The sequence below is a fragment of the Geotrypetes seraphini genome, chromosome 12, assembly GCF_902459505.1.
Source record: "Geotrypetes seraphini chromosome 12, aGeoSer1.1, whole genome shotgun sequence".
Taxonomy (NCBI): Eukaryota; Metazoa; Chordata; class Amphibia; order Gymnophiona; family Dermophiidae; genus Geotrypetes; species Geotrypetes seraphini.
In genome coordinates, this window is record NC_047095.1 from 69,267,794 (window position 1) to 69,282,987 (window position 15,194).

Below are 15,194 nucleotides of genomic sequence, written 5' to 3' on the forward strand. Positions count from 1 at the left end.
GTAATGCAGTGCAATCCCAGGAAAAATATATTTTCTCTTATGCAGTTTAAGCAGCCTCCAAGTTCCATTACTGGTTTTAACTGAAACACTCTCCTAGCAGGCAATTTTCCACCGCAGAAATTTTCAAATACAAAAATTCAAAACCTACATTAGCACAAACACTGGCAGCTTCAAAATCCATGGCCTCAGCATAAGTTCATGGCTCTGTTGCCCTGACTGGAGTATTCACAAACCCCATGGGTTCAAGCTGCTGATCCACTGGAAAGGAAGGGCTTTCTTCCATCTCCCAATCTCCATTCATGCTGCTATTGTCTGTCTGGGGTAAGGACTCAGGTTGCTGCTTGTACAGCTGCTGCCCTGCCTGCTTCCCCCCCTGTTCTCTCACTCTCTGTTCTTTGCGGAGCTCATAGCCCCACCCTCTCAGCCTTGATATGGGGATGGGACTGCTCTCTCGCCTCAGCTGTGTGTGTTTCTCAGGGACAGTGTTTCTCTTCTCTGCCTTACAGGAGCAGAGTGCACTCTGGGATTTAACCCTTTGACTGGATTGGCAAAAGCTCTAGGCTGAACAAAGTCTTCCTGCATGTCATGTACTGACTCACTCTGGCTACACTGGTGGTAGTCAGTGATATCAGGTTCTAGCTTGCTGATCTGGTCAGCTCTTCTGCATAAGGGCAAGACATTCCTATCACTTTTCTTAGGGACAAATCGTTTATTAGCAGCTGATTTGTCACAGTATAGCAATCTGACCTTTTGATCACCCTTGACTTGGAAGCTCTATATAGTAATATCTCTCAACAGGAAGCACTCAGGGTCGTGAACTGTACCCTATCTTCTTTGCCTGATGATACTCGCATATTCAAATCTTTTCTTATGACCTTATCTTCTCTGGTTCGTCCACCCAAATTTTTGAGGTCCAAGGTGAATTTTTTCTCCAAACCCATGGAGTTGCCATGGGCACTGCCATGGCACCTAGCGTTGCTAACCTCTATGTTACAGCTTTCGAGGAAAAGCATCTTTATCCATCTGCTTCGGCTGTGTCAGTTACCTCATGGTTGAGGTATATTGACGATGTCTTTTTGATTTGATCGGACTCTGCTGTGAATTTTCAGGAATTTTTAACATGGCTTAATTCCTTAGACTCTCATTTGAAATTCTCTACGGTGGTTAACAGTCATACTGTTACTTACCTTGACACTGTGGTCACTAAGACATCGCATATATTGACCACCACGGTCTATAGGAAATCAACTGACCGTAACACTTACTTACACTATTCCAGCTGTCATCCCACCAGATTAAAACAATCATTGCCAGTGAGTCAATTTCTAAGGATCCGTCGTATATGTCTACCACCGCCAGTTCCAGTGTGATTATGCTGCTACTAGCGGAGCAGGATTGATTGTTCACTTGCTCCTACTTTACAAGACTGGTTCTTTCGTCTCTCCAGCACTCCCCACTCCTGACGAAGATTTCGAAACAGGGCCTTGTCAAGTGGAGATATAGCAGCGATATGAACCTGAGAGGATCCAGCTAAGCTGAACTGTACCTTGGCTGTTTGTTAATTAATTGTGACTTTTTTTCTACACGTTGTTTATGATGACTTTTGCTTGATTGATCACTTCTTTAGATTTTGGGAGGGATTCCAAGTCTTTTATTGAATGTACACCTGCACTTTATATTTATACTAGAAATTTCATTGTAAATAAGGGAACAGATGATGTACGGGGCAGGATTCATTTAGACTTAGGTCTGGTGCTAGTCACCTATGAACACCTGCCCGGGGCTTTCTTGTGATTCGGAGGGTTAATTGGCCCGTACTGAAATCCCATTATTATTTATTTATTTGTTTACTTCATTGTATACCTTGAATTCTGTTGAAGCTAAATTGCAGGGAACTTGTTGGAAACTTGTAGGGGGTTGTTTACCAATTTTTTAGCTCAGTTATTCACTATATTGGTAACATTTTTGGCTTTTTGAAGCCTTCAATGTCTCAGAGCCAGAGGGTACCCAGAATGAGCTATTAAAAATGCTTATCGCAGAGCCCGTAATGCCATCCCAGAGTTACTACTTACTCCTCCAGGAAAGAAAACTACAGACCAAAAAATCTGTGTTATTTCTTTTTCTGATCAAGCTCAAAAGGTAGCTAAGATTGTTAATAAGCCCTGGTATATTTTGGACTTCCATCCCATTTTCAAGGATCAGGCTAAGTCTGAGTTTACTTTTAGGAGTTGGCTGTGGGGCTCTTTTAGCAGGACGTCCTGCTTTACCTTTGCACTTGTGTGATTGATGAATTTTGTCACACGTGAGGTGTCCAGTGATGGTGTGTGGGCAGAGGGTGTTTCACCTGTGCCTTGTTGTGTAAAGCGCTGGAGAATTCCCTCCCTCGTTGACCTCTCACACTAAGGTCACCCTGTTTCACATATTAAATAATTAAATTAATTATTGCCTTTTCACAAGTTCTTATGTACGCAGGTTGGTCCCCTTTAAGAACCCATTGAGTTCTACTGCTTTTTTTGTGTATCTTTTGAAGTATCTATAGCAGTTACATTTTTGGAGAACGTGTGTTGTGGTTGTGATCATGCTCTAAGCTGAGCAAGAATCTGCCACCTACAGTCCTGCCAGTGGATGGTGCTGTTTCACTATCACATTTTGAAACTGCATTTTTAGGCTTCTCCTTCCCAGCTTTATAGGATCATGATGCAATCTGGATGTCTAAATGCTATTTTACAGATGTCCAAAATATAAACAGATCTTCTAAAATAAGAGCATTTATGTTAAATGTTACTGTAAATCAATTCCTAATCACTTACCAGAGGACAATGTGATGTTGGGAAAATTTTAAAAATCATTTTTTCCATTTCTGTATTTTTTAACATACCACTGCAGAAAAGCGTCTACATGAGATGGTAGTGATGTCACTGAGAGAGGTAATACCAAATGTGGAAATACAGTGATGCAGTGGTTGGACGAACAGAAGTGATGTCACTGGGAGACTGTTCAGGGCTGGAGTTAGGCACAGATAACACAGGCCTGGGCCAGCAAATTCTGAAGGCACAAAATACCTGGGCTAAGCAGGAGCTTGATTCTACTCAATTTAAGACTCTGCTCTATGATTGCTGGGGAAGAAACGTCCTGCTCTCTAGTTCTGCCTATGAGTGCCAACATCTTTAGTTCAGTCCTAGGATTATGGCTGAATGCGTGGAAATCCAGTAATGTCATGGCTGCAGTGACATTATTGGGTGTGGAGGCACCTTATATGCTGCTTCACTGGTGTTTTCACATCTGCACTGATGTTAAAAGCCAGCTGCCAGTTCTGTATGAGCGCTAAAAGTGGCCGCTGTTCCCCTCTGGGAAGGGATCAGCCAGCGCTAATCATTTCATGTCACGTAATCACTGAAATTACCAGACAAAAACTAAATTCACTAGAAAAGGAGGTGCTACTCAGAATGGTCAGTGGTAAAAGGAATCAGGGGAGACCAAAGGCCCGTTGGCTGGATACCGTCAAGAATGACACAGGAATGAACATCAAACAGTTGAAAGAAGCCGTGGAAAACAGGGAAGCATGGCGAAGCCTGGCCTACAGAGTATCCAAAGGTCAGACACCACTGAATGGATAGAAGTAGTAATAATCACTGAAATTAGATATTTTTGTTATAAGTAATACCTCTTAAACTGAGGGGTTTGGAGGGTAGAGCAGTGGGCTGAGAAGCAAAAAAGTGAGGCGAGATCCCACTCGCCCTGCTGACATTGCCTGCTCTGACCTTGGGCAAGTCACTCTGCCTCCTGTAGCCTCTGCTAGTCACCTGAAAGGCCATTCTGTAAGGTGTAGTTAAATTTAAGATGCCAGCTAAGGCACTGATTTATAGAATAGGTGCAGTAATTCAGAAAATGATGTTGCTAATTAGCATTTACATATGTAAGTGTATTTTTAGCATAGATGCCAAAATTGCTTACCCTTGGATTCTGTATATGGAGCCCACGTTGGGGCCTCTTAGGGCTAGATTCACAAACTATTTAAGGCCAGTCAAGGACTTCCTTAGACTCCTCCCTAAGGAAGTCCCTGATTGGCTGAGGCGCCCCAGGCCCCTCCCAAGGGAGGAGCTCGAGGTGCCTCAGCCAATCAGGGCCTTAGGCCCCTTCCTGTGCATCACATGATGCACCAGGGCATGGCCTAAGGCCCATACTGCGTAGCGTCCCCTGAGAGCAGCAAGAGTAGGAGGACTTTGTGCTTCCTCCTGCTTCCGAAGACGGTGCTATCACTGAGGGAGGCCTATGGAGCAGGAGGGACCGGCCACCCCTCCTCCCCCCAACTATTTTAGAGTAAATCATGTTTTATTGATGTATAATCAGCAAATACACCATACAAAACATTAGGACAATAAGGTCGAGAGTACCAAAAGTACAACAAAACAATTGCTTAAATAAACCCCCGTTCCAACCCCCACCCCCACCCAAGTGCTAACGCACCCTCCACCCCGGAAGCCCACCCCGCAAACCCCTCCCCACTCCCAACTATTTTAAAGGTACGGGGAGGGGGGCGGGTGTAGGCAGGCCGGCCCGACCAGGGATGGGCTGGTCGGGGGAGGCCTACAGAGCAGGAGGGACTGAGCACTCCTCCTGCTCCCAACTTTTGGTGCATGGGAAAAAATGAATGAAAAAGACAGGCAGGCCTTCATTGCTGCTCCTTCTTTTCGCCCTGCCTCCCTAGCTGTTCTGCTCTCTGGAGTAAAAGCCTGCAGCCACGCCCCAAACCCCCAGGTGCAAAGGCTTTCCTGTTGGTTCTAGCACGTCACTGCTGGGAACCAAGCTGTGTGTGTGTTGTGGAACAGGCAAATCTGCTCTCCTGCTCCCTCTAGAGGCCAAAGAAGAAAAGTCCTCAAAATGGTCAGTTACAGGTTTAAAGTGAACTGTTTCTAGTGCATCTGCTTCTGGTTTGTACACTGCTCTTAGGACAGACCTAGCAGGTATAGGCTGAATACCACAATATTCAGGTTTACATGTGAATAAATAGCCTTTATTGTATAATAATGGGCTGGTCTCATTGCTTGTCAGTATTGTGTGGGAGCTAAGAATTCAGATCCAATCACATGGTGAACAGAAATGAATAAATGATAAACTCAAAGTTCTAAATAAAATATATTACACACACTTTCTTTCCCTTGCAACGTTTCCAGTAAGAGGCAATTGCCTGTGAGCAGCTCCTGTAGAACTAATTAATCCCATTTTATGAATACAGATGGAGGTTCTACTAAGATAGCTCAGATTGCTGGATTCAATGTCCAACCATAACACATACTTTGTTCCCCTTTCATTGTTTCCAATAGGAGGCAGTTGCCTGTGCGTGGCTTCTGTACAACTAATTATGGACATAGTAATGGATGGGTCAAGGGCATGCCTCCAAGATATACCTGTAACTTATACACAGTTCAGGGTCACAGTGCTAGCAGTTATGACTGTCATTGACTTGGCTTAACTGTTGGTGTCTAACTAAAATTTAGGTGAACCAATGCCATTTTATGCTCTTATTCTATAACGGAATCTTGGTGCCCAGATGCCGTTATAAAATTGGTGCTCAGTGCATGGGATCGGGATGTAACTACCTATTGAAGTGCCTTTATAGTCTTTATTTTGCTGTGAAATTTGTGCTTTCACAAAAATGCTAACTCCTCCATTTAGAAGCTGCTGGGTTCTTGCCACTTGATATTCTATTCCAGCTGGTATAAGGAAAGTGGTGATAAGCCACATGCTCCTTGCCCACAACTGTCTGCTTGCTTCTCTTCCGGCTTCAATATGAAGCTCAGCCCTACACATGGCCTTGCAGAACTTGACAGACTTAGTCAAAAAATATATATCAGGGCAAGAAAATAATATCAAACAATATATTAATATGGTGTGAAAATATTCAATATAAATATATCCAAAAATACTACCCACAAAGAAATAGAAAAGTCTATCAATACCAGCTTTACATATGATAGGATAGCTCAGAGACACTTCCTCCAGGTGCCATCATATAAGGAAGAAATTGAGTTAATCTGATTAGTTCACTGGTATGCATCTCAGGCTCGGTAGCAGAACAATGTAGAGCATAGGTTAAATATGCCTGATAGGATGTTTCGTTTCCTAGGGTTCAGCCAGAAGATTCATTTTTCAATAAGGAAAATGAGCAACTCTTTCCTTTTTTTGTTTTAGTTTTATTGTATTTCTTAAAATTAATAAAATATTTGAAAAGCCACCTGAACAGCTATACATATGAGGATGCAGGGTCAGGTCTCTCCATGTCAAGCTGAGCTAGATCTGGGTTTACCTCGAATGCATCTATGAACTATTTGCAGATTAGTGGCTCAGCCCAGAGATGCCAAGTTACCTGGTTTCAGATTGGAGATGTTAGGTCAATCCTGGATTTCTGACCAGCCCATCCTGCTGCATTATTGGACTTGCAGTACTGATTTCAACAGGCAGGATCAGGTACTACAAGTTCAAAACCAGGACTAGCCAAAAATCTCCAGCCTGGAACTGGGTATCTTGGCTTACCTAGGAGCCTCCTGAACACTACACAGATCCAGACATAGTATCCCCTAGATCAGGGGTAGGGAACTCCGGTCCTCGAGAGCCGTATTCCAGTCAGGTTTTCAGGATTTCCCCAAAGAATATGCATTGAAAGCAGTGCATGCAAATAGATCTCATGCATATTCATTGGGGAAATCCTGAAAACCCAACTGGAATACAGCTCTCGAGGACCGGAGTTCCCTACCCCTGCCCTAGATGTAGCACTTGTGACCAAGTAAAGGTAAACACTCCAGAATGAGCATTGAAAAAGTAAATTGAAGAATACTAAAATCAGTTTATGGCTGAAGGAAAGACATCTGAACAAATGTTTTAAGTGTTTTACCCCCTCTTTTTAACTAAGGTGCGCTATGCTTTTTAGTATGCACTTAATATGAGCGCGCGTGCTAAACGCTAACACGTGCATGTTATCCTATGGACGTGTTAGCAGTTAGCGCATGCGTTGATTTAGCGTGCGCTAAACGCGTGCTAAAACATTTAGTGCACCTTAGTAAACGAGGGCCTTAGTTTTACAGTATCCCCCCCCCACACACACACACATACCCCCACCAAGTCTGAGAACCTTTAGAAGTTAATGCTTTAATTCTGTCCATTGAAAGGGATCTGGCTAAAACAACAGATTGCTGTCACTCGTGGTTTGAGCTTCCCTGCAGGTTTCTGCCCATGTTGAGGAATTTCAGTCACTGTTACCCAACCGAAGCAGGGAAGCCTCATTAAAGATCTCCTTTCTCCTTGCCCAGGTTTGTGAAAATAAGGAACACGAAAATGACCATGTTGAAGGATGGCCTCAACTCCCTGCAGTACCAAGTGATCAACAAAGTCAAATACCCCTTGTATACGAACATCACCGTGGACGTTGGCAAATCTCCACCTATGTCGGCACAGGGATAGGACCGGTTGCCCGCTGTTGTTCCAGATTCAGGAGCTTAGTACCACATGACCACACTGGAGCCCCGCTTGCCTTCCTCGCTGTCTGTTTCCCAGCGATCAGAGTTTGAAAAGATGGACAGAATATTTGAAGAGAGGAGCTGAAGCCCTCTTTGCTCCCTGACACACAGTCACAACCCATGCACACCCGCTGGCGGACTTCCATTTTCTCCTGGCCTTTTCAGTGGGGCTACAGATTTTTACAGTTTGGAACTGAGTGACAGGCATTGTTTAAATTGAAAATAGACTGTAACAAGAGGGAAATGATGACACCAACTCGTTGGTCGTGATGCATCCACCCCCTCTTCTACTGAACCGCGCTAGTGGTTTTAGCGTGAGGAGCCGCGCTGAATGGCCCACGCTGTTCCCGACACTCATAGAGTTCTTATGAGCATCGGGAGCAGCACGGGCCATTCAGCGCAGCTCCCCGCACTAAAACCACTAGCACGGTTTAGTAGAACAGGGGGTTACTCTGGCTTAGATTTCCCACTACAAGCCCCAAACTCAGACCATATTACCAAGTACACAGTTTTTTTTCTTATGGACCCTGTTAGAGTATGAGAAATGTGTTGTTCAGAGGGATTTTGAGACAATTAACACTTTTTAGAGAGGGAACGTGACTCGCCTCTGAATTGTTACACAGCTTTGAGAAGAAAGCGAGGGATTGTTGTAATTTCCGGGATACTCTGTATTTTAAAATGTAACTTTAAGTTGGGAAGGTCCAGCTATCAGAACGTTCTATAATCTGTGGTGGGGGAATGTGCCAATGAAAAGCTCCGTTAAGGAGCCCTTTGAGCTATTGGAGGGACCCTTTGCCCTGCTCAGCCACAGACAGTTGTTCCCAGATGTGACTGCTTGAACAAGTTTTAGGTGGAAGCATGTGGCTAAGGGATGCCATATGAGAAGGCTGGAAGAGTAAGGGGTTATTTTCTTTTAAAGAGTTCCTGGCTGGACTGAGGAGCAGCTCTGTGGCACACTGAGTGCAATGAACATAAGAACATAAGAATTGCTGCTGCTGGGTCAGACCAGTGATCCATCGTGCCCAGCAGTCCGCTCACGCAGCAGCCCCCAGGTCAAAGACCAGTGCCCTAACTGAGTCTAGCCTTACCTGCGTATGTTCTGGTTCAGCAGGAACTTGTCTAACTTTGTCTTGAATCTCTGGAGGGTGTTTTCCCCTATAATAACTTCCGGAAGAACGTTCCAGTTTTCTACCACTCTCTGGGTGAAGAAGAACTTCCTTATATTTGTACGGAATCTATCCCCTTTTAACTTTAGAGAGTGCCATTTCGTTCTCTCTACCTTGGAGTGGGTGAACAACCTGTCTTTATCTACTAAGTCTATTCCCTTCATTATCTTTAATGTTTTGATCATGTCCCCTCTCAGTCTTCTCTTTTTGAGGGAGAAGAGGCCCAGTTTCTCTAATCTCTCATTGTATGGCAACTCCTCCAGCCCCTTAACCATTTTAGTCGCTCTTCCCTGGACCCTTTCTTGTGTCCTTCTTCATGTTCGGCAATCAGTGCTAGATGCAGTATTCCAGGTGGGGGGCGTACCATGGCCCGGTACAGCAGCCATGATAACCTTCTTTGATCTGTTTGTGATCCCCTTCTTAATCATTCCCAGCATTCTGTGTGCCCTTTTCGCTGCCGCGCATTACACGGACAGCTTCATTGACTTGTCTACAAGTATTCCCAAGTCTCTTTCCTGCACCGGAGTACTGCACCCAACATCCTGTATTTGTGTATAAGATTTTTGTTACCGACATGCATCACCTTACACTTATCCACGTTAAACCTCATTTGCCATGTCGCAGCTCATTTCTCGAGTGTGTTTATGTCACGTTGCAGGTCTCCACAATCTTTCTGTGTCTTTAATATTCTGAATAACTTCGTATCGTCTGCAAATTTAATCACCTCGCTTGTCGTACCAATTTCCAGGTCGTTTATAAATATGTTGAAGAACACGGGTCCAAGCACCGAACCCTGCAGCACTCCAGTCGTGACGCTTTTCCAGTCCATTTACCCCCACTCTCTGTTTCCTATCCGCCAACCAGTTTTTAATCCACGTGAGTATTTCACCCTTAATTCCATGGCTCACAATTTTTCAAAGTACTTGTTCATGTGGGACCTTGTTGAACGCCTTCTGAAAATCCAGATATATAGTGTCGACCAGGTCACCCTTATCTATTTGCCTGTTTACTCCCTCGAAGAAGTACAGCAAGTTCATCAAGCAAGATCTTCCTTTGCTGAAGCCGTGCTGGCTGGTCCTCATCAGATTGTGTCCGTGAAGGTGATCAATGATGCTGTCCTTTATCAGCTCCTCTACCATCTTTCCCGGTACCGAGGTCAGACTCCCTGGACAGCTGAGCTCAGCAGAGAATGTGCCACAGACACACAGAGAGGCTACGTGCCTTAATCTGTCACTGGGAAAAAGCGTCAAGAAGAGGGAATCGTCTCTGCAAGCTAGACCTCTGGAGCTGGGCCAAGTTGGTCTGAGTAGTATTAGAGTTGTTGTTAGCAGGCCACCTCATCCCAAGCTTTTGTCCCAAATCTGTAGTTCTGATTCACTAACACGATCTGAATTACAAATGAGCAGATGAAATAGTAGGGGGAAAAACGGTTCTGCAGCAGCTTGAGGGAGTATCAACCCTCATTTCTAGGTTCCTACAGTCTAACACAGCTGCTTTACCAAATCTGATTTAAAAAAAGGACTATTAAAGGTTCCAGTTTTGTGGATTTTTCTATTGATGTGGTTATTGTGGGACCTTTTGGATTCTGTTTCTAGGGTGGGTTGATTTGTGCTTTCTACTGGAGGGGGAGGAGGAGGAACATATGGGGAGGGTGGTGATCTGACTTCCATAGAGACTATAATAAAGGATAGGCAGTGGCAGTTCGTCATCAGAGGTCCACGTGAGCAGGGCCAGTGCAAGGCCTTAATTATCCTGGGAGAATGTTCATCCTTCCTCCTCCCCCCTTCAATGTCTCACCTCCCAGAACAATTCCTATAAAAATGTATAAACGGACATCATGCCGTTTAATATTAAACCTTGTTTAGTATATGCCCAAGAAGGGAATTCCCGAAAGCGTGTTTACCTGAAAAATTCCTGTGCTTAAAAGTCCATGGTTCTGTGAGTTTATTACTTTCCTTTCTGCTGGCACTCTAGATGATCACCTAGTTTTACCTAATGGTTGGGCTGGCCCTGCACATGGACAATCCCTCTGGTTTCTGCTTTCCCACACAGCTAGGCCTGCACTCCCTTTGCCTGGCTCTGCCATCCTGGACAGTGCTGTCCAGATGTAGGGCCGGCACTGGAAGCCCCCTCTTAGGTTTCAGGTTTGCTCAGTTGATGGTTCCTTGAAGAGAAAAATTCTATCATGTGCATGTTAAGTTTGAATTATTTTTTTTAAGGTTGAAATTAAGATTTATTCCAGGGAAGGGTGTCAGAAGGCCCCATGTTGCTCTAGAACAGGGCTGCCCAAGTCCGGTCCTCGAGATCTACTGGCAGGCCAGGTTTTCAGGATATCCACAATGAATATGCATGAGAAAGATTTGCATACCAAGAAGGCAGTGCATGCAAATCTCTCTCATACATATTCATTGTGGATATCCTGAAAACCTGGCCTGCCAGTAGATCTTGAGGACCAGATTTGGGCAGCTCTGCTCTAGAAAGTTCTGCTTTGTTTTTAAAGAAGCAAGCCCTGTCTCTGGGCTTCAAGGTCCAAACCCGAAACAGGGGTGAGACTTTCCAACATTCCTCCTTTCGCTTTATTACAGGATCCTTTTAGAAATTATTCTGATTTCCTTTCCCCTTTTTACTTTTGACTAGGGTTACCAGGTTTTAGATCGGGAAAAATGCTTGAGTACATGAATAAATTAATGTAAACCATTCTGGGCTTCCCTGGGAGAACGGTATAGAAAATAAATAGTGTGAAACATTTCAGCCTCTGATAACCAGAGCTGGTATTGTGATGTCATAATGCTTCATTCCACCAATAAGAGCCAACCAACCTCATCAGTGATGTCACAATGGCTTCATTTCACTACATTTTGATTTCTAGAATGGCGCAGTGGTTAAAGCTACAGCCTCAGCACCCTGAGGTTGTGGGTTCAAACACACACTGACCCTGGGCAAGTCACTTAATCCCCCCATTGCCTCAGGTACATTAAATAGAGTGTGAGCCCACCAGGACAGATGGAAAAATTCATGTAAAGTGTCCTGAGCTCCCCTGGGAGAACGTTAATTTGAGGTTGAGGGGTGGTAGATTCAGGGGCAATGTTAGGAAATTCTACTTTACGGAGAGGGTGGTGGATGCCTGGAATGCGCTCCCGAGAGAGGTGGTGGAGAGTAAAACTGTGACTGAGTTCAAAGAAGCGTGGGATGAACACAGAAGATTTAGAATCAGAAAATAATATTAAAGATTGAACTAGGCCAGTTACTGGGCAGACTTGTACGGTCTGTGTCTGTGTATGGCCGTTTGGAGGAGGATGGGCAGGGGAGGGCTTCAATGGCTGGGAGGGTGTAGATGGGCTGGAGTAAGTCTTAACAGAGATTTCGGAAGTTGGAACCCAAGCACAGTACAGGGTAAAGCTTTGGATTCTCGCCCAGAAATAGCTAAGAAGAAAAAAAATTGAACTATGTTATAGAATAAATAAATAATACCAATGAAACACTGTAAGAGGCACATATTAGAACAGCGTCTCGCAAACTCTGTGCCACGGCAGAATGGTGAGCTGTGAGAGATTCCAGAATTTATTTTAAAAATTCTCTTCATAAGAAATAATTCATAAAATAAATACACGCTAGAATAGATGATGTGCACATTGGGGGTCATTTTATCAAGGCGTGGTAGGAGTTTAACGCGCGGAATACTGCGGGTTAAACTGCCTGCCGCGCTAGTCGCTGACATCTCCATTGACGAGGCGTTAGTATTTTGGCTTGCCGCGGGGATTAGCGCGTGATGAAATGTCCGACACGCTAACCTCCGTAGCGCACTTTGATAAAAGGAGCCCACCGCGTACGCAAGAGTCTGCCGCACCACCTCTGTAAATATTTGCCGGCACTAGCAGCCTCTTCCACTGCTGCTCGCACCAGCCTTGGCTCCCTTTCCTGTCGTGGGACCAGGACGTAACGTCAAAAGGGAGCCAAGGGCGGCCACCATGTCCAGAGGTTTCCGGGTCTCGCCGCGTCTGTGTAGAAAGAGCTTATGCTTATGGGGAATTTAGAAAACATTTAAAAACACGTCTGGTTTTGAAATATTTAGGTAGTTAATTTGTAAAAGTTTTATTATGTAATAATCGGATCTGTTAGGATTTTTTACTTATTGGTTTTACCTTTTTACATAAGAACATAAGAATTGCCGCTGCTGGGTCAGACCAGCGGTCCATCGCGCCCAGCAGTCCGCTCACACAGCGGCCCCCAGGTCAAAGACCTGTGCCCTAACCGAGACCAACCCTACCTGCGTTCGTTCTGGTTCAGCAAGAACTTGTCCAACCTTGTCTTGAATCCCTGGAGGGTGTTTTCCCCTATAACAGCCTCTGGAAGAGCATTCCAGCTCTCCACCATTCTCTGGGTGAAGAAGAACTTCCTTACGTTTGTATGGAATCTATCCCCTTTTAACTTTAGAGTGCCCTCTCGTCCTCTCTACCTTGGAGAGGGTGAACAATCTGTCTTTATCTACTGAATCTAATCCCTTCATTATCTTGAATGTTTCGATCATATCCCCTCTCAATCTCCTCTTTTCAAGGGAGAATAGGCCCAGCTTCTCTAATCTCTCATTGTACGGCAGCTCCTCCAACCCCTTAACCATTTTAGTTGCTCTTCTCTGGACCCTTTCGAGTAGTGCCATGTCCTTCTTCATGTACGGCGACCAGTGCTGGACACAGTATTCCAGGTGAGGGCGTACCATGGCCCGGTACAGCGGCATGATTACCTTCTCCGATCTATTCGTGATTCCCTTCTTAATCATTCCTAGCATTCTGTTCGCCCTTTTCGCCGCCGACGCACATTGTGCAGACGGCTTCATCGACTTGTCAATCAGTACTCCCAAGTCCCTTTCCTGGGGGGTTTCCCCAAGTACCGCCCCGGACATCCTGTATTCGTGCATGGGATTTTTGATACCAACATGCATTACTTTACACTTATCCACGTTGAACCTCATTTGCTATGTTGTTGCCCATTTCTCGAGCATGGTTATGTCGTGTTGCAGATCTTCACAGTCCCCCTGCGTCTTCACTACTCTGAATAACTTTGTATCATCCGCAAATTTAATCACCTCACTCATCGTACCTATTTCCAGATCATTTATGAATATGTTGAAGAGCACGGGTCCAAGCACCGAGCCCAGCGACACCCCACTGGTGACGTTCTTCCAGTCTGAGTATTGTCCATTTACCCCCACTCTCTGTTTCCTATCCGTTAGCCAGTTTCTAATCCATGTGAGTAGTTCACCCTCTATTCCATGGCTCTCAATTTTCCGAAGAAGTCGTTCATGCGGAACCTTGTCGAACGCCTTATGAAAATCCAGATATATAATGTCGACTGGGTCAGCCTTGTCTATCTGCCTGTTGACTCCCTCGAAGAAGTGCAGCAGGTTCGTCAAGCAAGATCGTCCTTTGCTGAAGCCGTGCTGACTGGTCCTCATCAGATTGTGTCCGTCTAGGTGATCAATGATGCGGTCTTTTATCAGCACCTCTACCATCTTTCCCGGTACCGAGGTCAGACTCACCGGTCTGTAGTTTCCCGGATCTCTCCTTGAACCTTTTTTGAAGATTGGCGTAACATTCGCCACCTTCCAGTCTTCCGGAATCTTTTAATTCTCTTCAATTCTATTGTATTGTATTTTATTTTATTTTTTTGAAATCTATTCATTTTCAATCTTACATCAAGTGTACATACATCATGACAATAAAATTAAACATATCACTTGACAATCTTTCTATTTTATCTTATAAAACATAAAATTACCAGCCTCCCCTCCCATCATTCCCTCTATTATTTTCCCAATATGAATACTAATATATAAATATGTATTTTAAACAATGCATTTGTAAATGCTGTAAACCGTATAGAACTTCATGGTTTTGCGGTATATAAATAAATTGTTATTATAGTTTCAGCCATAATACTGAGGCTTTCTTCAGGGTATGCCACTGCATGATGGCTGAAACATCGGCTCTTTCTACACGGATGTGACGAGACCCGGAAACCTGCTACAATCATGATGCCAGCCGTGGAAGCCTAAGAGAAAAAGGAATAGTCAGGGACCACTTGACAGGTCATAGGCCTGATTGGCCGCCACGGGAGCGTATCGCTGGGCGCGATGGACTTCTGGTCTGACCCAGTGGAGGCAACTTCTTATGTTCTTAGAACATTTACAGAGGTATAATTTCAATTATAATGTGCCGTGAAAAACATTTGCTCCGTTTGCTGTGCTGGAGCTAAAATTACATTTACGAGACATTGTATTAGAACATTCAAATAGCAGATATGATGCTAATGTTCCATTTTATCTGAGGACAAAGAAAATCGAACAAGAGTTTTAAGTTTGGCCCTGTAAGTTTATCAAGTTTCAAGTTTATTTTAGCTCTTGATGAATCGCCTATTTTGAATTTTCTAGGCGATGTACATAATATAATAAAGCAATTTTAAACATAATAACATCAAATTCCAGTAATAACTAACATGAAAACAAGGAAAGGAGGTA

General features: G+C 44.3%; 1 protein-coding gene across 2 annotated transcripts in view; it reads left to right on the forward strand.

Annotated features, from left to right (window-relative positions):
• The window catches only part of B4GALT2 (beta-1,4-galactosyltransferase 2), a 175,233-nt gene extending 166,987 nt beyond the window's left edge, over positions 1 to 8,246 (forward strand). For both annotated transcript variants that reach the window (XM_033916639.1, XM_033916638.1), the window contains one exon: positions 7,308 to 8,246. In XM_033916639.1, coding sequence (XP_033772530.1) covers positions 7,308 to 7,458 — 151 coding nt within the window. In that variant the 3' untranslated portion in view covers positions 7,459 to 8,246. The remainder of the gene's footprint in view (positions 1 to 7,307) is intronic.
• Positions 8,247 to 15,194: the final 6,948 nt, after the last annotated feature.